Source organism: Magnolia sinica, chromosome 5, assembly GCF_029962835.1.
Source record: "Magnolia sinica isolate HGM2019 chromosome 5, MsV1, whole genome shotgun sequence".
In the NCBI taxonomy this organism is placed as follows: domain Eukaryota; kingdom Viridiplantae; phylum Streptophyta; class Magnoliopsida; order Magnoliales; family Magnoliaceae; genus Magnolia; species Magnolia sinica.
The window spans coordinates 87,753,694-87,778,934 of record NC_080577.1 but is presented as its reverse complement, the minus strand read 5'-3'; the positions used below and the strand labels follow the sequence as shown (position 1 = coordinate 87,778,934).

At 40.6% G+C, this 25,241-nt stretch overlaps 1 protein-coding gene across 1 annotated transcript in view; it reads left to right on the top strand.

The window, feature by feature from the left end:
• The window catches only part of LOC131246249 (trihelix transcription factor GT-1-like), a 53,310-nt gene that overhangs the window by 17,218 nt on the left and 10,851 nt on the right, over positions 1-25,241 (top strand). Inside the window, exon 2 of the mRNA XM_058246177.1 lies at positions 9,066-9,104. Within this exon, the coding sequence (XP_058102160.1) occupies positions 9,066-9,104 (39 nt within the window). The remainder of the gene's footprint in view (positions 1-9,065; positions 9,105-25,241) is intronic.

Genomic DNA, 25,241 nt, shown 5'->3' with positions numbered 1-25,241 from the left:
CATCTGGGCTCCTCGTAGGAGGAATTTGTCGGATATCAAGGATGATGAGTGCATTGCTCTGCTTAGCTGTTCGCAGTTCTTTCGCCCGAGAGGTGGTTCGGATTTCTTGGTGTGGCAGATCCAGGGCTCTGGTTGGTTCTTGATCAAGTCCTTAAAAAAAATGATTTTTCTCGAGGTTGAAGAGGCTCAAGCGCGGCAGGCTTTCCACTTTTGGTTTTATGGTGCACCGCCCAAAGTTGCGGCATTCACATGGCTTGTGGGGAGGAATAGGTCCTCACAATCAACAATCTTCAAAAGAGATCATTGTTGATCCCAAACACGTGTTGTATGTGCAATCAAGATGCTGAATATGTGGATCATTTATTCAGCTTTTGCCCTTTTGTCAGTGAAGTGTGGTGTCACCTTCTAGCGGTGCATGGAGTCAATTGGGTGATGCCTAAGTTGGCTCGGGATCTCCTTTGGGCTTGGCATGGAGGCGGTGGGGGGAAGCAATCTCGGTCGAGATGGCAGTTGATGTTGCTGGTGATTTGGTGGTCTATATGGGGAGAGAAATCATTGCCGTTTTCGTAATCATTCGTGGTCTCTTCAAGCGGTGGTGGTGGAGATTTCTCATATTTTGTCTGATTGAACTAAGTTGTAAAGGCGTTTTGTGTTTTGTCTACTCACGGGCGCTTATGTTGTTTCTCTTCCCGCCTAGTGATTGCTAGCAGTTTCTTTAATATAATTCTTTCACTCTTCAAAAAAAAAAAAAAAACTGAAGTCGTGAAGCTTTCTTAAATTGTAAATAAAATCTTTGAACATTCCTCTTGATCAAATATATCGTTTAAACAAGTGGAAAGATAGACTAAAGAAGTTATTGATTCTCTTTCAAAAGAGGGGGTTTTAGAAACAATTCTCGTGTATTGGGAACTCTGATCACCACTTCGTATTTTTTATTTGCCCTTTGGGCTTTTGCATATGTTAGTTTTGTAATAATATTAAAAAGGCATCATGGTTGACCTCTTCTGCACTTTCAGATTTCATCATTGTTTCAGCCTTTCTACCATGTAGTAGTTTTTCTTTGGCCTCTGGGCTTCTGCATATGTTAGTCTTGTAATAATATTAAAAAGAAACTGTGGTTGACCTCTTCTTCACATTCAGATTTCATTGTTGCTTCAACCTTTCTACTAATGCGCTATGGTGATGTTGGCCTGAGACATTAATTTCTTTGGTACTAGTGAATTTCAATGGACACATGCGCGATGCATCCAATAGGGTTCATCATGGGTAAATATTGATAGTCTTTTGTTTCTTACTTTCAAAAACAAGTCCAACCAGGAAGAAGTCTCTTAAATTCCTTGGCAAAGTGGTTGCAATACAAGGTAGTTTGAAAGCACTTGTTGGCTCACTTGCTTGTTTCAAGAAATCTGGATACCGGTCTCTTAAACTTGCATCCTTATCCATCTCTCCCATAGAAGTTTATGTGCTCTCCTTCATTTTAAAGTTTGTGAAAAAAGAAAAGAAAAGAGAAGCCTCCTGTCAAAAGCAGGCTGTAACGCCCCGAAAATCAACACCCGAGTACATAGACTTCGATCCCGAGTTCCCGGGTGTTAACCAAATGAAAACGCACGTGTGACCTCAGTCAGATTCACATTTATTTCACATGAGCAATCAGAGTAGCATAATTCAATTTAGTGGATCCAAAGCGATGTAGAGAACAAAAATTAGAAATATATGGTTAATAGTCAGAAAATACAATTCCAATAGTTGTGATCGCCCAAAATGGGAATTATACAAGCCACAATGAACATACCATAAAATCAACATACAAAGCTCAACGAGTCAGAACTCCAACATATACAAGTACAAGATTAAATAAGTGCATGGTATTCCAGTTCTGCCCGTGCTCCTAAGGCAATATGGCGAAAGTGCAAGCCGATCCAAGCCTACCCGTCGGAGGCCCCGATAGAACTCGCATTAACAACAATGCCTGATTGGTGTTTTAAAACATCGTCCTAGGTGGGAGTGAGTAGCTAACTCAGTGGTTCCATTAGTTCTAAGTTAAACATGTTATCAACTCAATTAACACATAATGATAAAACAAGAAATCAAATAATTCCTAAATATTCTTGTTAAATGCGCATATGAAGATAGGATATGATGCATGCTCTTTTCAAACAACACTTCCTCCCAAGCGACTTCAACGCCTATTTCGCATATGCTAACACTCCCTTATCACAGGACTCCAACGCCAAATCGCCACATCCTATCTAATTCAATGCGATTGATGCGGATTTTAGCCGAGTAATTATTAGGTTCCATTCATCCAGCATACTGGCAAAGATAGGATACCAACGTCATATCACTAGTCCTTATTCGAATCATGTGGCTCGTTGCGGCACCTAGCGACTCCTCACCAGTGTCCCTTAATTCAAATTTAGGTGTCACCCTTTTATCTCACAAATCAACGATTCCAAAGTTACGACATGATACCTAGATGTACGAGGATCAACTCGGTATGGGTCTTCACCCAAACACCGAGTATGATCATTCAGTTCTGAGGTGCAGGCTTATCACATAAAACAAAATTACCACAAAAGAAAAGGGCTCGTCACCCAATTCTATTCACGCTCGGGTTGTTCAAACGGTACTCTGGCACGGAACCATCGGTCGGGTAATTTGACTGGGGCCGTTCGAATAACAATATCTCACCTCCATCAGTGCTCACCAGTCACCAAGGGGAGGCTCGTCACCCCAGCATAAGTCGACAACTCGGACACGGTCCCATACCACTATGGCTCATGACTCTTAGTGGGATCGTATCGCACTAACAGTTATGAATGGACTCATCCGCTAAGAATGAGATATCTTAGATTCAATTTAGTTGTGCCGTACATTGTGAACATACAAGATCAGTCAACTAGTGGACTAATTTGATTGACTTGGAAGAATCCCGACGCAACTGACATTGGGTGCAAGCATCCTGTGTAGTCCAGCTACTGTCGGTCGTCCGTGTTCAACCTAGGTCGATTGAATGAGCCTAGGGTGGCCGACCTAACTCGGGCTGCCCCTTGGTTTGAGTGATTTACCGACTGACCTATATCCTAAGTAATTCTAAACATCGCTAAGGACTAACAATTCATCAAGCAATCACAACAAGATTTTATATGAAATCTAAATTTAGCAACACAACCACCCAAGCATTTCATCGAACATATGAGCATCAATAACATATCACCATCACTCAGGCATTTCATCGACCATGTGAGCATTAATAAAATCACACATTCACTTAGGCATTCTATCAAACTTGTGAGCATCAATAGAATAATACATTCAATTACTTAGGCATTTTATCAAACATGTGAGCATTTATAAACAAGTAATCACACATGTTGCAATTAAATTGAAATGTGAACATGTTAGCATGCACCAACCGATCTATAAACAACAAAGTCATTAACTGAGACTCTCAAGGGTCGATAAATGATAACCTAGAGATAATGGTCCCAACTCCAAGCGCTCCTAGGATTAGGTTTATATGAAAAATCCTCCAAAGCCTAAATAATCATACAAAGTATTGTAAATACTAGAAAACTTAACCCAAAATACTAGATTAGATAGTAGAATCTATTTCTTACCTCCAATCGCCGCTGAGAAAGTTTTGATGATGGCTCTTGTTACAGTGAGGCGGCTAGAGAGTGGATGAGAGGGTAGAGGTGCACCATCACTCACACCCTAAGCTCGCTCTCTCTCTTCTCCTTTCTCCTCTCTCCCCTTTTCTCTTGTTAAAATTCGTATGGGAGGAGAGGGTGCCCAAACAAGGGCCTTGTATAGTGCCAGAATTGGTGAAAATGGCCTTAAGGGCTAGGTTTTTACTATAATAGCCTTAGGGGAGTATGTTTCTACCCGTTGGGGGCCACTGAGGGGCGTAGGAGTCGATAAACGCCGTTGGATAGTTGGCCCTAGTGATGATCTATGCATAGATACAATCGGCCTGCCATTTGGACACATCGATCGACGGGTATGATTAGAAGTTTGTTCGACAGTCACCGATGGTCGATCGGGGCCGCGGCTATACGGATATGTGTAAGATATTAACTTAGATTGTTGTCCTAAATTTAGTCGTAATCTAACTGTCTGAAAGTCACAACTTGAGCAAAGACCGAACCCAGATAAGTGACTTAAGTTCTTGGTCAATTTCAAGAATATTCGCACAACTCATGCATCGACTTTGTAAGTCCAAGTTGAATGATTCGAGACGCGATCTCGGCTCGATGTCCCGCGATGGACGTCAAGCCCACTAAAACGAGCATATTTCTATAGCCCCGGGTTTAATGGCCCACTAACGAGCGGTCTAGAGCTTGTTCAGATAATCGGGGCATTTCTGGAATGAATTGGGTTGCGAGATTTTTTGTGCGCAATGATTAGGGTTTGGATTAGCTAAGTTCATAGTGTGGCCTATTTGCAACTAGCGGAAATAATGATTCGATTATAATCACCATAAACCGTCGATTCTTAGGCTAAAAGGATGCTGGGTCAGTTTGGTTTGTTAATTAAGATCTGACCCTTAGTTTTCTCGGCTTTAAGTAGATTTTTATTTAGTTGTAGTTGTCTTGATTAGTCAGTGATAGGTCGACTAGATTTGGGCTCTATGTGAACAAATCACGAGGCTGAGCCCAATGTTTAAGTGATCGGGTAGATTCGTTGGCTTCTTTCGGTTAATGAATTGGAGGGCGGTTCTTTACTGGTATCACCCACCTATAGGCTCACCTCGAGTGTTAAGAGTAAGTCAGTGACAACGTAGGTTAGTTATATCGAAAATTTTCAAGGATTTTTGGAAATTCAAAATAACGAAAATCCAGGACGTTACACAGGCTAAGTTTTATTCATCAAAAAAACATATTTTGGATGAATGTAGGTAGGCAATCACCAGAAGGTAGGTAGGCAAAGTTTGGAGCAGAGTCCTCTATTCATTAGATCATTCTTGTTGCTTATCTTACTTTCATGTTGGAATGTCTAGCCTTTTGAAACTGTCCACTCTAACCTAGATTTTCAATAGTGATACTCTTAAGTAGCATTAGCTTGCAAGATCTATTTTGGCTATTATGATCACATGAGTGCCAAGGCCACTTCCCTCATAGATCTGCAGACCCGCAGACTAACTGTAATGAGTATTTTCTTTTTTACTCGTTTTTAATGGAGGTGTTAAATTTTCCAGATTCTCCATTTGAAGTGTAGCCAATTCATCACTCCAAAATCCTATCCTTGGTAATCTAGTCCACAACCTTGACTTTAGGATTATGAGTTATGACTGACTGAAAGACATCAAAGAACGGAATAGAGAAGGGCAACACGACTATTGTTTAGCATTTTGGTGTCCGTTCAAGAGGATCATTCTTCAAACCCAACATTGTCAAGCTTCCATAAGAGAGAATTGCTGTTTGCAGATTGGCCCTAGAGAAAATGTCTATGTAAATGTTGGGTATTGTGCGCTGGAAAGCCGAATCATGGGATAGTTGTGTGATGCTGGAAAGCCAAATCATGAGATAGTTATGTGATGAACATATTAATGATATTGATTTTTAACGAGGATATTTAATCATCATGTATATTGATATTCATTTGTATGGGTTGTACTTAACAGTGTGTTATGGTGATAGATAATGAAGTTACTCATAGATCTTGTATTGAGATGTATGTATGTGGGTGATTCAATAACAAGGGAGAGATATAGCTCAAGGGGCTCATTTGTGAAAAGGTATGTTCACGACCATCATGTGCTTAGCTAGCATGTGTGAATGCTTGTCATGGGACTGTGACCGCAATAGCAATGTTGCTTTGTCTTAGGCAATTTGAGTTGTAGACTTACATCAGCACATGATATGCACAAAATGATTATTGGCATATTGAATGGTGGATTATGTGAGTAATGCTCCTAGGTCTCAAATAGGGAGTGTCCAATCACATGCACCACATCCCAATGCCCTTAGACCTAAGCTTCAATCATGAAGGTTTCCTTATCCATTGTGCGTCATCTCCTCTTGAGGTATGATCTAATACCTAGAAATCTGTTGTTTCCGTTGAGCTCAATGATGTTCTTATTCATCCATCTCCTTGTTTGTTTGATTGCATCCGTTTCTTCACATGTGGACATATGATCAAAGGGTGTCAAAACCCTGTAGTAAACTGGGGTTTCTAGAATACTTGTTGAGAAGGCTGAGATTTGGGGTCGGTTGAAAAAGCTAACTGAAGGAATGTGTCTCATTTAAAGAAAATTTTTTTAAAAAAATGTGTATCATTAGTGGAATTTTGTATGCTCATGAATAAGTCACTGAAGGTTTCTTTAGTGGGCCTGGAGGCTCAAGATAAGGGATCGTTATCTCCATTCCATTCTCTAATAGTTGCAAAAGCTTTGAGTAATTTTAGAAAGGGCAAACGTGGAAGGTTTGTTTGAGGCTTCATGGCGGACTCAAAACCGATTTTCGGTGTCCTCATGCATGGTTTGTGGATGAAAATGCTTATTTTGTGCAAGGTGAACAGGAAGCAAGGTTTGAACTGAGATGTATATTAAGGTGTTCTGAACATGTGCCAGGACAAAGTAAATTTATTCGAGAGTGGAATGCTAGGAGGTCAAGCTTGGGAAAGAAAGAAGAGCATCTCCGAGATTGGCTTTGCCAGTTGGCATATGGGCAATTTGGGGGAAAAGAAATGACAGGTGCTTCCGGAATCTTTGTGCACCAAAGGGTGTTTGTCTCCAACAAAGCAAAGCTTTTTGTAGTTGAATGGGCCTCTTCTTTTAAGGATTTGGAGGATTGTAAATTTTCCTTTCTTTTGGGGTTGGAATCCTACTGGGTTGTTATTCTTTGCACCAGCTTGGCGCTAGCTAATAAAATTCCATTATCGTTCCAAAGATTAAAAAAGAAAAGAAAAAGAAAAAAGAAAAAACACTAGTGGTGAGGTGGAAGAAAGGTGGAGTTGTCAAAAAATGTAGATTATGAGGTCAGTTTGCTTCCGTCTATGCATTTTGATCCTCTTTATCCATGGGAAGCCATCTAAAAGCTTATGGGCTTTGGTGTTTGATGGTGAAGAGGAAGGGCCATATTTCTCCTATCACCATGGCTATTTTGGCAATGCTTGTGCGTACTGTCTTTCTTCCGGTGCACCATGATTATCATTAATGGACTAGAACAGTTGAAAATGGATTTTCCATGGAGTGGAATGTAGGAATGGAAAGTGGTATGCAAACTAATTAAGAAGGAGAAGTGGGATTAAGTCGTTGAAAATGATGAATGAAGCTTTGTTGAGTACGTTGTTGTGGAGGTTTGGAGAGGAGGATGGCATGCTTTGGAAAAAGGTGATTTCGGGAAAACAAGACATGGGAAGACGATTGGTGTAGACCTCATGCTCCTCAAGGTGTAGGGAATCAATGATTTAGAAATCCATTAACAAGTTAGAAAATCTATATGTGCAAGGCATCACTTTTGAGATTGGTGATGGAATGCTAGTTTGATTTTGGAAGGATCACTGGTGTGGAGATAGAGCGCTAGTAGGTCATTTGAAGCATTATGTAGACTAATCATGAGAAAAGAACTTAAGAGTGAGTGAAGTGTATGGTGAGGTGGGTCTGAAATCGTATGCCCTTCCGACATTTTGAAGGAACCTTATGGTAGAAGAGGAAGAGGAGCTGTTCTGTATATTGTGGCTATTGGAGAGAGTCTTGTTAATCATGGGGGGCAAGTTAGAACGATTTGGAAGGAGAATGCTCTCTACAAGGAAGAGATAAAGGGATTAGGGTGGATGGCCCCTACTGCACGGTTGATTGGATGTGATGAGGTGTTGAAGAGCAATCATCTTCATAGCTGGAAAAAAATCACTGTAAATGATTTTTGTATGTGTCTGAGGGATGCAGAAAGCATGGCCATCATTTCTTTCACTACCCATTCGCATCCAATATTAGGTGGTGGTGCATCTGCCGGCTCTAATGTGCATGGGCCATGGATCAGCTGCCATGATTGGAGTCATGGAGTGCAGGTCCCAGGGGATGCAAGGTCAGGTTGCACGTTAATTTGTGTTTTGTAGCAACTATGTTCACCATATGGAAGTAGAGACAATGGAATTGTCGATAATAAGTATGCGAACATTGATTGGGTGGTCAATAGGGTGAGAAGCCACGTTACTTCTTGGGTGATGTCCCTAAAGGAGTTTTTGGTCTATAGTAGTGATGATATCAACAGGGATGGGAAAGGTTTTCTTATGTAAAGTGGTTGGGTGGGTTGCCATGCCCCTTGAGGGTTGTTCTCTTGACCATTCAGGTTTGTGGCTTTAATAAATCTTTCTATTGTTAAAAGAATATTATAGTAAACAAATTATAAGTTGTCTATCATACCATTTGATGACATTGAGCTGAATGAGAAAACTTTGCTTGATACTTGTCGAATATTTCCTAACATAAAGCTCTGCAATATGCATGGTATCGTCAAGTATTCAGTTTGTAGGGTCCATGATCTAGTGATCCACACCATTGACCTGATGGGCCCACGATGGAATGGACCATGCACAAAATTGTATTTGATGGACAATCTCAATCCTTCTACTGCTGGCCGGCAAACAGTTGGTTAAGAAAAGAAGCACAGCAGCATTCCAAAAAAATTACCTGAAAAAAAAGAAAAGAATCACACTCAACTGAATGAAAGGCCAAAATTTGGATGGTGAGGATCTTCTATCTGGGAGATTTTGGGGCTTTGTTCTGTGGCTGCACATTTACGAATTGAAAACCTGAGGACACTATGCATATACTCAGGTCAAGGATCTCACAACTATTGTTAATTCTTCTTTCTTGTTCTGTGCTTGGTTCTGCATTTGTAATGCTGCTTGTTATATTGGTGTTACTCTCACTGCACTATCTAAGGTGCATCATATTGATTATTTATTTCTGGATTGCTCAACTGCTTACCGCTTTCAACTTTGAACTTTTTTCGTGAAGCTTGATATGCATTGGAAGCTACTTAAGCAGCATAAATAAAATCACTTTCTTGTTTATTTTGAAACCTCATCACTATTTGACATTTTTTTTGGTTACTCAGGTCTTGAGGATGCCGGCATTCCATTTGGATCTGTAGAAGGTACTGGACTATGGTTCGGCTTTCACAATGTTTCTAATATTCTCTTCTTCTTTATTAATTAACTTTGCTTTTCTATCCATGATCAATTCTGCACAAGTTAATAGATTTGTTATCAGATTTATAATTTATTTTGTAAGCTTATAGCTTATTCCTACAAAGGCTAAGCTTGTTAGCAGTGTTATTATGTGCTACTGCATATGCTAATATGCGATCGCAAATCCGCATATTGCTGGAGAAATCGCATATGCGACAGTGGCATATGTGATCACATATATGATGTATGCGATCACATACAGCCTATGTGATCACATATTGGCCAGCAGTCAGAAATCTGACCGTTGACACTTTATTTTTACTTTTTTGCCAAAAAAAAAAAACTCCTTTTGCCTATAAAAAGGCTTCCAAAGCTCCTCCATTTGCAATATTCTCATCCCAAACTCTCTTACTGTCTTCTTCTCTTACATTTCTTAATTCCAAGTGGTCCTAATCTCTCTCTCTCTCTCTCTCTCTCTCACACACACACACACACACACACACACACACACACACATTTCCATGTCCAAGTGGTTAATCTCTCTCTCTCTCTCTCTCTCTCTCTCACACACACACACACACACACACACACACATTCTGTCTCTCTTGGAAGTTAGAAGATCAAGATTCAAGTTCAACATTCAAGCACCCTAATATTCATTGTTTAATAGATTTTATTTCACTCAAATGTATTTTAAATATGTAAAATTAGTTCTCTATTAACTTAGGAAAGTTTCCCCTACTTTTTTTATATATTTTTTGACATTTTTTTTTCTTCCTATTTTTCGCTTAAATTTATTTTTTTGAAAAAACAATAAAAAACAAATATGTGACTGCATATGCGATTGTGTGATCGCATATGCGCACGAGCATATGCGATCGCACACGATCGCATATGCGAGTTGACAATAGAGTTGTACACGAACAGAGTTAGCTTGGTAACTTGCTCGACTCGGCTCGAAAAAGCTCGACTCGACTCGGATAGAAACTCTGTTCGAACCGAGTCGAGCCATTTTTTGGGAGCTCGGAACATTTCGAGTCGAGTCTGAGCTGGACCTAGCTCGACTCGGTATTGAGCTCGACTTGACTTGACTAGGCTCGTACTCGACTCGGATCGAGTTATAAGTGCATATATAAGGGTTTAAAAAAAAAACCCTCATTCACCCGACCCTAACCCATTTCGCCCAACCCAGCAACCCTAACCCAGCGAGCATCCAACGCCCAAATCGCCCGAACCTAACCCATTTCTCCCTCCCTTTCGCCCAAATCAGCCGTCTGTTCGCCCAATACTCTCGCCGTTCTCCTTAGCCCGGCGAAATTCCTCCTTCCAGCGTCTGTCTAGACGACCTCCTCTCCCAAAGTGAGTCCTCTACTCCCCTCTCTCCATTTTTTCCGGCGAGTAGCGTCCATCTGAGTAGCGGAACCCATCCGACCAGCGACCACTGGCCGGGTGGCTCTGGTACAGTCGGACGAACCCATCCGACCAGCGACCACTGGCTCGAAGACTCGAAATCGGCTCGAACTGGATTGAGCTGCTGGCCGAGCCAAACACGAGCTGCTGTTCCAAGCTCAAAGGCCGAGCCGAGCCGAGCACGAGCTGAGACTCAAGCTGTCCGAGTCGAGCACGAGCTGGGCAAAGCTTGGCTCGACTCGTGTACACCTCTAGTCGACAACATTGGTTATTAGTACTAGTTGCAGAAACCCATTGAGATTTGGCGCGTGCGGATGTTGATGCATGTGTGTACACACACCAACTCACACATGGCAAGCAAGTCTAGTGCTGTGCACAATATTTCAATAACGCAATTAAGATCTAACGCAATTGAGAGCTAAGCAGATTATCTTTTGAGAACAAGTCAAAGGCAGTCTAAACTAATGCTACTAATTTGAAGATGACTGATGCACTCATCTTCATGTCCAATCAATATCCTTTAGCTCCTGACTGATTGAATAGAAAGATTCATTCAGTCTAGCACATCAGCGTGTGTGGCTCTTACCAGTTGGCAAACTGATCAAACCTACATTGGATCAACAGTATGTTTTGGTCAAATCACATTTTCTAGTTCATGCATGAAACTAGGACTTCATGTTTGGAGTATCAAAATGAATTTTTAGTATGTTAAAGGAATGTTAAAATGTGGAGCCCTTTGTCAAAGCACCCGTACTGGAGCTTTTGATGCATGCTTTTAGATTACCTTCTAGTTTGCAAAATGGCAAGTTGAGGAAATACTAAAGAAAGGGAAGAAGATAGGGAGGAATGAGGAGAGGATTCAATAATCTCTCTTCACCAAGGATCACTTATAATCAAGGTTTGTTACAAGAGGTAAATATAAAACAAAATCTTAAAGATATTAAAAGATAGAAAAGAGATATCCTAATCTCCTCAGTATGGTATCCTGAAGACCACATAACAATATGTACTCAACTAGATTCAAAAATGCTTTGTGGGCTTGCATGTTGTTGATGTGCGTGCTTGAATAAGCTGCTTAAGGTCGAAAACTTTAGGAAATGAGAATTGTGATTCTAAGCAGATGTGTGTTTTGCAGAGCGGTGGAGGAGAATGGTCAGCACTTATTCTTGCTCTGTGGGGTTGCCAGGTATCTATGGTCCAACACCTACGTAGGTTTGTTGGGTGGTGTGGATTATACTAGCTTGGTAGGGACCTCTTTTTAGGTTGGCATCTCCAAGGTGGCCAAGTAGGTTGTATTCTCTTGGATTTGACGGCAAAGGTGATGGTTTGGACCCCTCGTCTGGAGAGAAATGCCAGAATCTTCAGAGATAAAGAGGTGTTTGAAATAAATGCTTGCTGAGAGTGTTCAAGATGGCTTGTGAATGGCCGAGGAGAAATGAAGTGTTGTTAGGGATCTTCGGAAGCTCGCCGGTAACTAGTTGGGATGTGTCCATTTTGGCAGGCTGGAATTCATTGAAGGTGCCTGCTAGTTGGCAGCTTCCTCCCCCCAACTTGTTAAGCTGAATTTTGATGGGTGCTACTTTAGGGAATTAAGCTTCTTGTTAGCTATGGGTGTGCTTCTTCAGGGAATTTAGCTTCTTGTTAGCTGTGGATTAAGAAAAGCCATAGTTGAAGGTGACTCCAAAGTAGCTCATAGGTGGTTAGCATCAGGTCTTTGCCCTTAGGAGATGGCAAACCTAATAGAGGAAGCTCAAGACTTGTGTGAGTCACTAGAAATGGTGGATGCTCTGGTGGGCAAAGGCAAGCCCAGGGTGATCCCTGGAATCTTCTCATTAAAAGGTGCAGGAGAGATTTGTGGAAAGCTTGGTACCCGTTGTTGGGTGGCTGCATCATCCCTATTAAATCAGTTTTGGTGAATTTACCAATCTATGGTTTCTCACTTTTTAAATGGCCGGATAAGGTGGTGAACCAATTGGAGTGTGTTTAGAAGAAATTCTTGTGCAACAATAGGGAGTAAGCGCATAAGTTCCATCTAGTGGCACGGATGTCTCCACCTCGGTAATTGCAGGAGGTTTGGGGATAAGGCCCCTCAAATTGGTTAATGAGGAGTTGATGGCTAAATGGTAGAGGACTTTGAGAGTAGGGGAGATGTCGGTACTGAGTAGAGTCTTGGAAGCAAATATGGTGAGTACAACAATGGGTGGGACATTAAGGCGATGGTTAGTAGGAATGCTTCAATAATTTCGAAAGGGATTTTATCAACCAGCTAACAATTCTCAAGATCCATCAGATATAGAGTGTGTAGAGGCGATCGTGTTGGATTTTGGGAAGACACATGGTGTACTGAGAGGCCATTGGTGGTGGAGTTCCCAATCCGGTTTGCAATATTGAGTCATAGAAGCGTGAAGGTTGTGAATGTGGTTCGCTGGTTGGAGGGTGTTGTGGGACATTAAGGCGACAATCAGTAGGAATGCTCTAATAATTTTGAAAGGGATTTCATCAGCCTACCAACAATTCTCAAGATCCACCAGATATGGAGTGGGAAGAGGAGATCGGGTTGGATTCTAGGAAGACGCATGGTGTATTGAGAGGCCATTGGTAGTGGAGTTCCCAATCATGTCAGCAATATTGAGTCGTAGAGGCGTGAAGGTTGTGAATGCGGTTTGCTGGTTACGGGGTGTTGTCGTGTGGGGTCCTACATTCAGACGCAACCTCAAAGATGATGAAATTTTGGAAATCTTGCCTTGGTTGGCTAGGTTGGATGTCGTGTATCTTAAAACAGATGGAGATGATAGGAGGGTGTGGAATTTGGAACGAGTGGAAAATTCTCCACGCGATTGTACTTCATGGATCTAGTGTTCGAAGTATCGGTATTGCTACGAGTTTCATTGGCTGGGGATACATAAGCAATATCGATATTGTTGATAATATCGTTGATACTCAGAAATGCATGGAAACATTAGAAACATATGGAAAACAATGGAATTTTTTAATGAAACTTCAGGAGATGCTTAAATACACATAACTGCATATTTAGGAATAAAAAATTGCAAAAAGAATGCATACATAATAAGTTTCCATTTAACGGGGGCCTAAGAGCATGTGTTGTCGTAAGAAATTAGTTAAATAGTAACCAGAATAAAATTATATAATACAAATGCAAGTGCGTACAATAACTAAGACATGCAAAAGTAAATAACTCAAAAAACATATCTATCTGGCCATTCATCCATCTATCCTACCATCCAACCATTCCATAATATACATCCATCCATCCGTCAATCCATCCATGCATCCATTCATCCATGATCGATCCATCCATCCATCCATACATATACACTTACAAACATGGATTTCATCATGAAACCATGCGCCCATAATAAAGTTGTAATGGAAATTTTTTTAATAAATAAATTTTGGCGATATCGATACATTGGCGATATTATTGAAATATTGCCGAAACACTGGCGATACAAGTGACGCTTGGAATTTACATAGCTGAAAATATTGGCAATACATTGTCAATACAAGTGACACCTGGAATTTATGTAGTCAAAAATATCGGCGATATCGATACATCGGTGATATTTAGCGATATATCACTGATACTTGTAATTTCTGATACTAGTGTTATTTGTATTGCCGAGTTGGAGATACAAATAAATTTCTTTAACACTGAGAAACACATTTTTTCTTAAGAAAAAAAAGGCCGCAACCAATATATATAAGGATTACACTATACATATGGCACTTAAGAGCCTTTACAGCTTCGCCGAAGTTTTCGGGAACCTTTCAACAACTTTGAAAGCAAGAGCCCTTCCTATTACATGCAGTTTCACCCTATGAAACACATGTACTCTACCCAATCGATTCCCCAAACTTCGGTTATTCCTTTCCAGCCATATAAACTAGAGCCTTGTAAGTAAAAAACCAATCGCCATACTCTTAACCCCGACTTACTTAAAAAGCCTCCATGCCACATCATGTAGATATGGATAATATCAAGGATACTTTGAACAATGCATGGGTCATTCCTAAGCTTCCTAAGCTTTCATAGGTTGCGAGGATTTGGGAAGGCAATGCACCTTGCTTGCTGCTGACTCGGGTGTTGGAATAAGCTATAAATGGTGGACAAAAAAAGAGGGATGGTCATTTCAAATAGGTGCGTGATGTGTTGTGTTGTGGAGGAGTGTCTCCCATTTATTTTTGTTTTATGAGGTGGCAAGGTGCGTGTGGTCTAGCATCCTTGACCAATTTAGGGTGGCATGGGAATGTTGGGATCGATGGAAGACTTTTTTTGGTTGGCTTTTTCAAGGAGGTCAAGTGGGTTGCATTATGTGGGGTCTTATGGCCAAAGCTATTGTGTGGAGCTTATGGCTAGAGAGAAGTAATATGATATTCAACAACAAGAGTTGTTCAGAGAAGGTGTTAGTGGAGAAGTTTTTCTTACTGGCATGTGAATGGTTGAAAAGCAATAAAGCCTTATGTAGGATCATAGGTAGTATCTAGTTGCTAGTTAATTGGAAGATGGCTTTGAGAAGTGGATGGCACCCAATTGAGGTTCAACCTAGGTGGAACTCCCTCCACCCGACTATATTAAATTGAATTTTGATGGGTGCTCGATAGGTAACTGGGCTCAGTGGGATTGGGGCCATCATTAGGGTTAGTATGTCTAGGTACCCATTGGGTCTCTCTATTTAGGTATCTAGTTAGGTACTCATTAAGTCTCTATCTAAGCATTGAGTTGGATACCCATTAGGTCTCTCAATTTAAGTACCCATCTTGCTCTCCATTAGGTCTCTGGATCTAGGTATCGAGTTGGGTACTCATTAACTCTCTTAATCTAGGTATCGAGTTAGAACATTAGATCTCTCGATCTAGTTATCAAGTTGCATACCCATTAGGTCTCTTAATATGTCATTGAGTTTGGTATTTAGTACGTCCTTTGATCTAGATATCAAGCCGGGTGCCCATTAGTCTCTTGATCTAGGTATCCCTTAGGGTACCCGTTAGGTCCCTCGATCTAGGTATTGAGTTGGGTACCCATTATGATACTCAATCTAGGTATCGAGTTGGGTATCATTAGGTCTCTCGATTTAGGTATCGGGGTGGTTACTTATTAGGTCTCTTGATCTATGTATTGAGTTGGGTACCCATTAGTTCTCTCAATCTACATATCCCCTTGAGGTACTCATTAAGTCTCCCAATCTAAGTATCTAGTTGGGTACCATTAGCTCTCTCGATATAGGTACCCTTAAGGTCTCTCGATCTAGGTATTGAGTTGGTTACTAATTAAGTCTCTCGATCTATGTATCAAATTGGTTACTAATTAAGTCTATTGATTTAGCTACCCTTTAGGCCTCTTGATCTAGGTATCGAGTTGGGTATTCATTAGGTCTTTTGATCTAGGTATCCATTAGGCCTCTCGATCTATGTATCAAGTTGGGTACCTATTAAGTATCTCGATCTACGTATCAAGTTGGGTGCCCATTAGGTCTCTCGATTAAGTATCGAGTTGGGTACCCATTACATGTCTTGATTTAGGTATCGAGTTGGGTACCTATTAGGTCTCTCGATCTAAAGATTGAGTTGGGTAACCATTATGTTTCTGGATATTGGTACCCATTAGGTCTCTTGTTCTAGGTATTGAGTTGGGTACCCATTAGGTCTTTAGATCTAGGCACCCTTTAGGTCTATCAATCTAGGTATCGAGTTGAGAATCCACTAGCTCTGTCGATCTAGGTACCGACGAGGTCTTTCAATGTAGGTATCGAGTTAGGTATCTATTAGGTATGTCAATCTAGGTACCCATTAGGTCTCTGGATCATGGTATCAGGTTGGGTACCCGATAGATCTCTCGATCTAGGTATCGCGTTGGGTACTCATTAAGTCTCTCGATCTAGGTATCCCCTTTGGGTACCTATTAAGTCTTTCAATTTTGGTATCAATTTGGATATCTATTAAGTCTTTGATTTAGGTATTGAGTTTGGTATGCATTAGGTCTCTCTACATAGGTGTTGAGTTGGGTGCCCGTTAAGTTTTTCGATCTAGATGTCGAGTTGGGTACCTATTAGGTATTCCCCTAGTTACCCATTAAGTCCCTCAATGTAGGTATCGAGTTGGGCACCCAATTATGTGACTCAATTTATTTATTGAGTTGAATGCCCATTAGGTCTTTCGATATAAGTACCCATTAGGTCTCTCGATCTAGGTATCCCCTTTGGGTACCCATTAGCTCTTTCGGTTTAGGTATCGAGTTGGGTACCTATTAAGTCTCTAGTTTAGGTATTGAGTTCAGTACGCATTAGGCCTCTCTAAATAGTTGTTGAGTTTGGTGCTCATTAGGCTTTTCGATCTAGATATCGAGTTGCGTACCTATTAGGTATTCCCCTAGTTACCCATTAAGTCCCTCAGTGTAGGTATTGAGTTAGGTACCTATTATGTCAGTCAATCTATGTATCAAGTTGAGTACCCATTAGGTCTCTCGATATAGGTATCGAACTCAATATGTAGATCGAGAGACGTAATGGGTACCTAGATAGAGAGATCGAAAAGGTACCCAACTCGATTCCTATATTGAGGGATCTGATGGGTAATCAACTTGATACCTAGGTCGAGAGACTTAACGGGTACCTAAATCAAAAGACCTAATAGATACTCAACTCGATACTTAGATTGAGAGACCTAAAGGTTACCGAGATTGAGAGACCTAATGGGTACCGAACTTGATACCTAGATCAATAAATTTAATGACTACCTAAGTCGACCTAATGGGTACTTAACTTGATATCTTGATCGAGCAACCTAATGGGTATCCAACTTGATAACCAAAGCAAGAGACCTAATCGGTACCTAGATCGAGGAAGTAATGAGTACCCAACTCCATATCTATATCGAGAGACCTAATGGATGCCTAGATCGAGATACCTAATGGGTACCCAACTCGATACGTATGGTACCTATATCGAGTGACCTAATGGGTACCGAACTCGAAACCTGGATCGATAGACCTAATGGGCACCCAACTTGATAGCTAGATCACGAGACCTAATGGTTACCCGACTCAATACGTAAATTGAGAAACCTAATGGGTACCTCATGGGGATAACTAGATTGAGAGACCTATTGGGTACCCAAACCAATACCAAAATCGAGAGACCTAATGGGTACCCAACTCGATACGTAAATGGAGAGATTTAAAGAGTGCTTAAATCTAGAGTCCTAATGGGTACGCAACTCAATATTTAGATTGAGAGACCTAATGGGTACCTAACTTGATACCTAGATTGGGAGACCTAATGGGTACTTAACTTGATACCTAGATCGAGAGACCTAATGGGTACCTAACTTGATACCTAGATCAAGAGACCTAATGGGTACTTAGATCAAGGAACCTAATGGGCACCCAATTCGATATCCAGATCAAATCACCTAATAGATATCCAACTCAATACCTAGATCGACTTTGACTAGAATGCATGAACCTGGCTTGGCTCTTGAATCAATACATCCATAGCCACTAAGATGCCATCTCAGATTTGTCTGTCCTTGGTGGTAATTCCTTGGGCTTGATGAATAGCATGGCTCAACACCTCCCTTAATTTGGTGGATAGAATTTTATCCAGATTTTGCTACACCCTCAATTAGATTATTAGCCTAAGGTCTTTAAATCTTAGATCTCATTCAAAGTATCCTATCATCTAAGAAAATTTATTCAAATTGAATGTGGAATATGCAGTTTGAAGCAGGAGTGTTAGGAGAAATGGAAGAATCCTATAGTGAGATCCTGATAACCTTGGACTAAACCTGTAGTTGAAATCTAGCAACACGAGTCTACACCATGGATCGTGGGGACGTCTTGGATGCCTCCACATCCACTTGTGTAGCTTGGTGTCACAAGGGACTTTGATTGCCTATTTCTTTAAGATTCTTGTTACTCACCGTCACCGTCATAGTGAATTAGGGGATGTGTCAGATGTGTCCCCATTTGTCATTAGAGAGGTGAAGCCTATAAACCCTGATCGAGATTATTTTCTTTTTTCTTTTTCTTTTTCTTTTTTTTTTTTTTTTTTCCGTTAGGATTGCCGTCACAGTGCATGGGGTTAGCACTTGGATTCCAATAGGCTCAGTGTTTTAGGAAGGTTTAGAGGGGATTCGGTTTTTTGGGGTTTGAAGAATCTTTCTCCTTATATGTGGAAGTTTTTTCCTGAAAAATGGAGCATAGCTGAATTCAGACTACATTTTGAGAAGTTTGGGAAGGAACAGGAAGTAATGATACTGGTAAATCACAAATGTGGAGTTGGTTGTGGATTTTCCTTCATGTGCTTTGATGAAATGTAGGAGGCAAAGGTGTCAATCTCCAGCCTTAATGGCCGTTCATCACCGGTAAATCCCTTGAAGTGATGATTGCAAAATATGGTCCGGAGGTTATTGCTTGACCACCTGCCTTGGAACCTGCCCCAAATCATGACAAGAATATGCTTGGTGTGATTGTCTCCAACATTCAACGCAGGTCTGGAAAAAAATCAATTTTGAAGCAAGGGGTATGACAGTAGGAATTATTCCAATCTTCAAGTTAGGCTTGGAAAATCTGAATTCCTAAGTAGGTTTCTTTTGCTGATGTTCTGTAAAGGAGCCTTCGATCGGATAATCTCCCCTCATATCCCTTTCCCCTGGTGGTGGAACTAGAAACTATAGATGGCAGAATTGTTCGTTTGGAGGAACTATTAGTTCAATTTAGAGGATTTGACTGCCAATTTGTTTTAGGTCTTACTGACCTTTCTAAGATTACTGTCGCTGGCTTTAGACCAAAGGACCAATTCTTGCCTAGGCCTGAGCACTATACTATTTATGTGGGTTAAATAATGCTCGCAGAACAGAGTACATTCATTTTCAATCCAAAAGATGAAGCTAAATCAACAATGAAATCAAGTATGAAAGGCCCCCTCGCTCTGTTGGAATCTCCGATCCCCTGGAGTGAGGACTTGGGACCAGCTTTCAAGACATTTGGGCCGAGGATACTTTTCATCGGGGGATTGGTGCTTTTTTTAAGCAAGTCCTGAAAATTGATTATCACTCACTTTGTGGCAATGTCATAAACTCCATTTGAAGATTAGACTTTTTGGATCAAGGAAAATTAAAAAATGTCTCTTTAGTCTTCAGTAGCTTTTATCATATCGTTACTATTGAAGAACAGTCATTTTTTTTCCCTTCTCTAACTGATGTTTGAGAAATTATCATCCCGGCAAAGAGCCCTAATGACAGTACATGCATTGGAGGCAATGGCTGCCAGTGGTCTGCTTCACTTGATGAGGTGTTGCTCGAGGAGTGGAGGGCCAGGGTGTCTCTGGTGGAGAGGACAAGCAAACCAATGGAGATACAAGGAAATCCAGTCGATGCTACCTCTCTTACTGACAGGAACACGCCCTATTTTCTCTCTTCCCCAGAAGGCAATTGATGATAGCTGTTTACTTTGAAATTTAGATTCTATGGCGATATCATATCCGTTGTCGTCAATCTCTCTGAGATGTTTGAGTAGGAAAATTTGAACTCCTGCACCTGCCATTTACAATCACATGGCTATGGCTCAACGAAGCATGATAATTTTACATTCTTGGCACATGATGTTTCGTCAAGGGGTTCTATTTTAAGTTTTTCCAATTCTGAGGAAGACAGCCAATATCTGAACAAAAAAGAGGAATGGGAGCATATCCAGAATTTGGAATAAGGATGGATTGAAGAAGAAATTGAGGATGATTGCTTATCGAACTTACTTGATCTTTGATGTTTTAGAGAAACGGTAGAGGACACAGCGTTAAGAAGTCAGTAGTCCCACAACTGAGATTGATGCAGATGAATGCCTGGATATGCAAGCGGATCATCATCAGAGGTTAGACAACGGTAAAGAAGCGTTGGAAGACGTGAGAATCTCATTCTGTCCGGACAGTAGAGACTGAGAGGTTGGAAAATCCCCGCTGCAGGGGCCTTCCAATAAGAGAAGAAGACACTAGAGTTGGGTAAGGAGTTGTGTATGTCTTTTGAAGAATCAGAAGAATCCTTGATGTAATTGTTGTAATCCTTGGATAATAGAGATGAAAACAAGCTGAAGCAGGTAAGACCAGGATTTGAGGACAAAGGGAAATCCGGAATTTGTCGTCATCAGTGAATTGAGAAAAATATTCATAAAAGAAAATGCACACAAGACCAGGAGAATGGGGAATTCAAACAATATTTCCCTATGAAGATCATGTCCTGGAATGTACAGTGTCTTGGGGCTGTCCAAAAGAGATTTTGCTATAAAAGAAATGGTGAGAAAGTTTAGGTAGACATTTTTCACGAGTCCAAAATGGAAGCATATCTCAGTAGCAATAATCTGAGAAGTATGGGAGCCAAAGCCATGCACCTGGTCTCATCTTCCCTCTTTCGGAAGATTAGGAGGCTGTTTATCAATTTGGAACACTGAAGTAGTTAGATGAGTGGGAAAAGTTTACATCTCAAATAAATTTATGACAAAGGAAGACTGCTTCTGCTGGGAAGTTTACAATATCTTTCATCATCAGACTCATCGTATTTGATCTTTCCCACCTTTTGTACCTGGCTACCTTGGTAGGTGAGCTCAAATTAGTGGGTTTCACAAGTTGACTCTCCCACAATGCTAAGCCTAGGTCCCTACATCTTAGGATGATCTCAGCTGTCTCCTTCCACTTCTGATGGTGGGAACTAGTTAACGCAAGAATGCTGTTAATATGGGAGGAAATCGTAATAGCTGTCATATCTGCAATGCACAGGTGTAATGCTCACATTAAAAGAATATCTCATTCAATAGGCATGAAATTAAAACTGTATCATGTGGAAATCATGCAATCTTTTATCTAATCGACGGGGCATTCAACTAGATCACTCATGATGACCAGGGCCTAATCATCAAATCCAATGAGAAACCCATCACGTCATTGCAATCCCCCCTTTGGTCGAGATTGTAACGTGCTAGTGGTTCTCTTAAACATGGAGTTCGTCAATGTCATATCAAGAGACCCAAAGAATTCAACGCCTTTTTGGCAAGATGATCCTTTAAAGCCCATGTCATCACCATCATCCATTCCACATCATCTGCATCCTACCAAATAGTGAACTCCGTTAGGTCCATCATTGCCCACATGGTGACATACCACACCTTAGAAATCCTTAACGCATGGCGATAATACTGGATACCATGTCTCGGGAATCCAGAAAATTGATAAGCTTCCTCAACTATGGCCACTTTGGCTCAGATAAGCTCGACTCAGAAGCTTTGTTCAGGCCGAGCCGAGCTATTTTTTTTTAGCTCAAAATTTTTTTGAGCCAAGCTTTAGCTGGGCTAAGCTCGATTTAATTCGGCTCGAACTCAGCTCGGTTCGGTTCGACTCGAGTAACTTAAAAATTATTATTTTTAGATTATATATATAAACCTGGAGCCCGAGTCTCAACTGATTTCATTTGCCCTAGCCCCTTTTCTACTAACCTGAGCCCCTTCGTTTGACCCTAACTGTCCGGCTGACCCGAATGCACTGAGCTCCTGCACACTGCATAGGGTACCCATCTCTCCCTTTGCCTATCTCATTTTGGGCATTTAACCGCTATCCTTGTCCGTCCGGCCGTTGTCATAGCAGCCTGACTGGTGGCATGATAGCTTAGGTCACTGTCCTACACGACTGTCCGGCCGGCTACTAATGACCAATCAGCCTGGCCGTTGTTATTGTTTAAATACTTAAATTGTTAAATTTTTTATTTTTAGAAACGTTAGAATTTTTTTAATTAAATTGCTTATTGTTATTTGTTAGAATTGTTAGAGTTGTTTATTAGAATTGTTAGAATTGTTTATTAGATTGTTAGAATTGTAGTATAGGATCAGTGTTCGAAATATCGATACTATCGGCCGATATATCGGCCGATATTATCGTTATCGCACCACTGCGAGACAAACTCCTCCGATAACACCCGGAAGATACCAAAAATCCAAAACTTCAGATATCGCACGATATTATCGTCGATATCGCGCGATATATCGTCGAAAGATACCAAGTAAAAAAAAAAAAACACCAAATATCGTCCGGGACTGTGTCATTATCCCAAAAAAAATTTGGAAAATTAAAAAAATATATAGAGAAACTTTCAACAGGTGGATTTCGATACCTGTACAAGAGATTTTTATGATCGGAAGCTTCCCTTTGGTGGGCCATTCGAATCAAAGCGTCGTTCGTAGGTTAGTGCAAACAAAATCTCCGATTTGGAAGAGAAATCCATCAAAATCTGGAGAAATCCAAGTATTTAGGCAAAATTTCGCGAAATCCTTGCTGAAATCCGGAGAAATCCTCGCCAAAATCTGAAGATCTGTGAGATTTTAGAGAGATTTTAGGTTCCGGAAGGCCGGAACCCTCTCTGCTTCGAAAAAAAAGGCGTCCGATCCCTTTTTTTTTTGGAAATCAAGGTGGCAGGTGTACCGCACACCACCGAGTTGACTGGTGTGTTGACGTCACCAGGTTTCGTGGGTCCCATCATAAGGTATGTGTTATATCCAAACCGTTCTTCCATTTGGCAAGCTCGTCGTAAGGCTTGAGCCGAAAAATAAGACAGATCCAAAGATCAAGTGGACCACACTGCAAATAGGAGTGGGAGATTAAACGTTTACCATTGAAACCCTTTTGGGGTCACGGGAGTTTTGGATCAATATGATATTTGTTTTTCCTCTTCATCCAGGTCTGTGTGACCTAATGAACAGATTGGATGGAAAATAAACATTATAGTGGGCCCTACGAAGATTTTAACGGTGAGAATCAGCCCCACTGCTATTTGTGGCGTGGTCCAGTTGAGCTTTGAATATGGCTCATTTTTGGGCTCATGATCTAAAATGATCTCTCCAAATTCATGAACGGTGTAGATATAATAAATACATTATGGTGGGGCCATGTAACTTTGAACCGTTGGTACCACTCGAGTTGCAGGAGCGTCACCGCCTTCTTCGTAGTGTGGTAGGAAGCGGGCGTAGTGAGTAGTGTACTACATAAACTCTGTGGGGCCCACCATAATTCATGTATTTTATCCACTCCATCCATCCATTTTACCATATAATTTTATGATTTTTAGCCCAAAAAATGAGCATATCCAAAGCTCAAGTGGACCACACCACAGAAAATAGTGCGAATTAAACATCTACCATTTAAAAAAAATCCTTAGGAGCCAAAGAAGTTTTGGATCAAGCTGATATTTATTCTTTTCCTTTATCCATATCTTTGTGATCTTATGAAGAGGTTGGATGAAAAATAAACATCACTATAGGCCCTAAGGGAGGTTTCAACTGTGCAAATCATTATTGGTATTGTTTCTTGCGGTATGGTCCACTTGACCTTTGGATATGTTTCAAATTTGTGCTCAACCCCTAAAATGAGCCGGAAAAACACATGGACTGCATGGATAAACCATGTACATTTACGGTGGACCCAATAAGTTTACTCAGTACTATAGGAGTGGATTAGGTGAGACCCCGCCTCACCCAAGACCACACAACCGTACCGTGGGGCCAACTTGACGTGTGTATTTTGTGTCCACTCCATCCATCTGTTTTTTCAGATCATTTTACAACATGATCCTAATAATTAAGAAGATCCAATTATCAGGTGGACTATACTCAAGGAAACAGTATTAGTTGAACATGGTACCATTAAAAACTTCCTAAGGTGCACCTTAATTTTTCCTATATTTTATTAGGCATCCAATCCGCTGATAGCTTCACATAAGTTTGAATGAAGAGAAAAAACAATTATCAGCATGATCCAAAACTTTTGTGGCCCACTAATGGTCAATCACCATTGTTACCTATGGTATGGTCTACCCAATTATTGGATCTGCTTCAATTTTTGGATAATGTCCTAAAATGATATGGAAAAATAGATGGATGGGGTGGATACTGAATATAGTTCTCTGAGTTCAATAAGACAACGCATAGCTTAGACCCTATACAAAGGAAACCTATTATGTGCACTTCTTTTTTAAGATATTATGATTTAAAAGTGTGTATTAAGGTCTTTTGTAATAATCCCTGAAGTTTCATTGAAAAATTCAACCATTTTCCCAATGTTTCCCCATGTTTCTCAAAAAGTGCGATAAATTATGCGATACAAACGATATATCCCATGCGATAACCGATACGTATCTGTATCCCAAGGGTGCGATACATTGTGCGATACCGATATTTCGAACACTGTATAGGATAATCAGTTGCCCATTTGAGGATTTCTATGTTGTCAGGTATAAATATAGTGTGTTTTACAGGCATAAAAAATCCTCAAATTGTCCCATTTTTAGATAGTTCAAGGTTGGACAAATCGGTATGATTTCATTTATTCTACTTTAAATGCATACGTTTGTTTTAGTTCGTCTCTCTATTTCTCTCTGGGTATATTTCTTGCATTTATTTCCATTGTCAAATATCCACACTTTGTGTGGACACACTGGACGTGGGAATCAAATGCATGATTAATATTTCCGGAGAGATGCAAGGAGATGTTGGAATTTTGGCGTGGCATTTAAATTAGAAAATGAAAGCATTCCAATCTATCCAACCTTGAATGGGTGTCTGATTTAGGCTTTTAGGCAAGTCTAGAAAATTTTAAGGGTATGTAAGTTGACACCACTTTGTTTTGATAAATGCCTAAAAA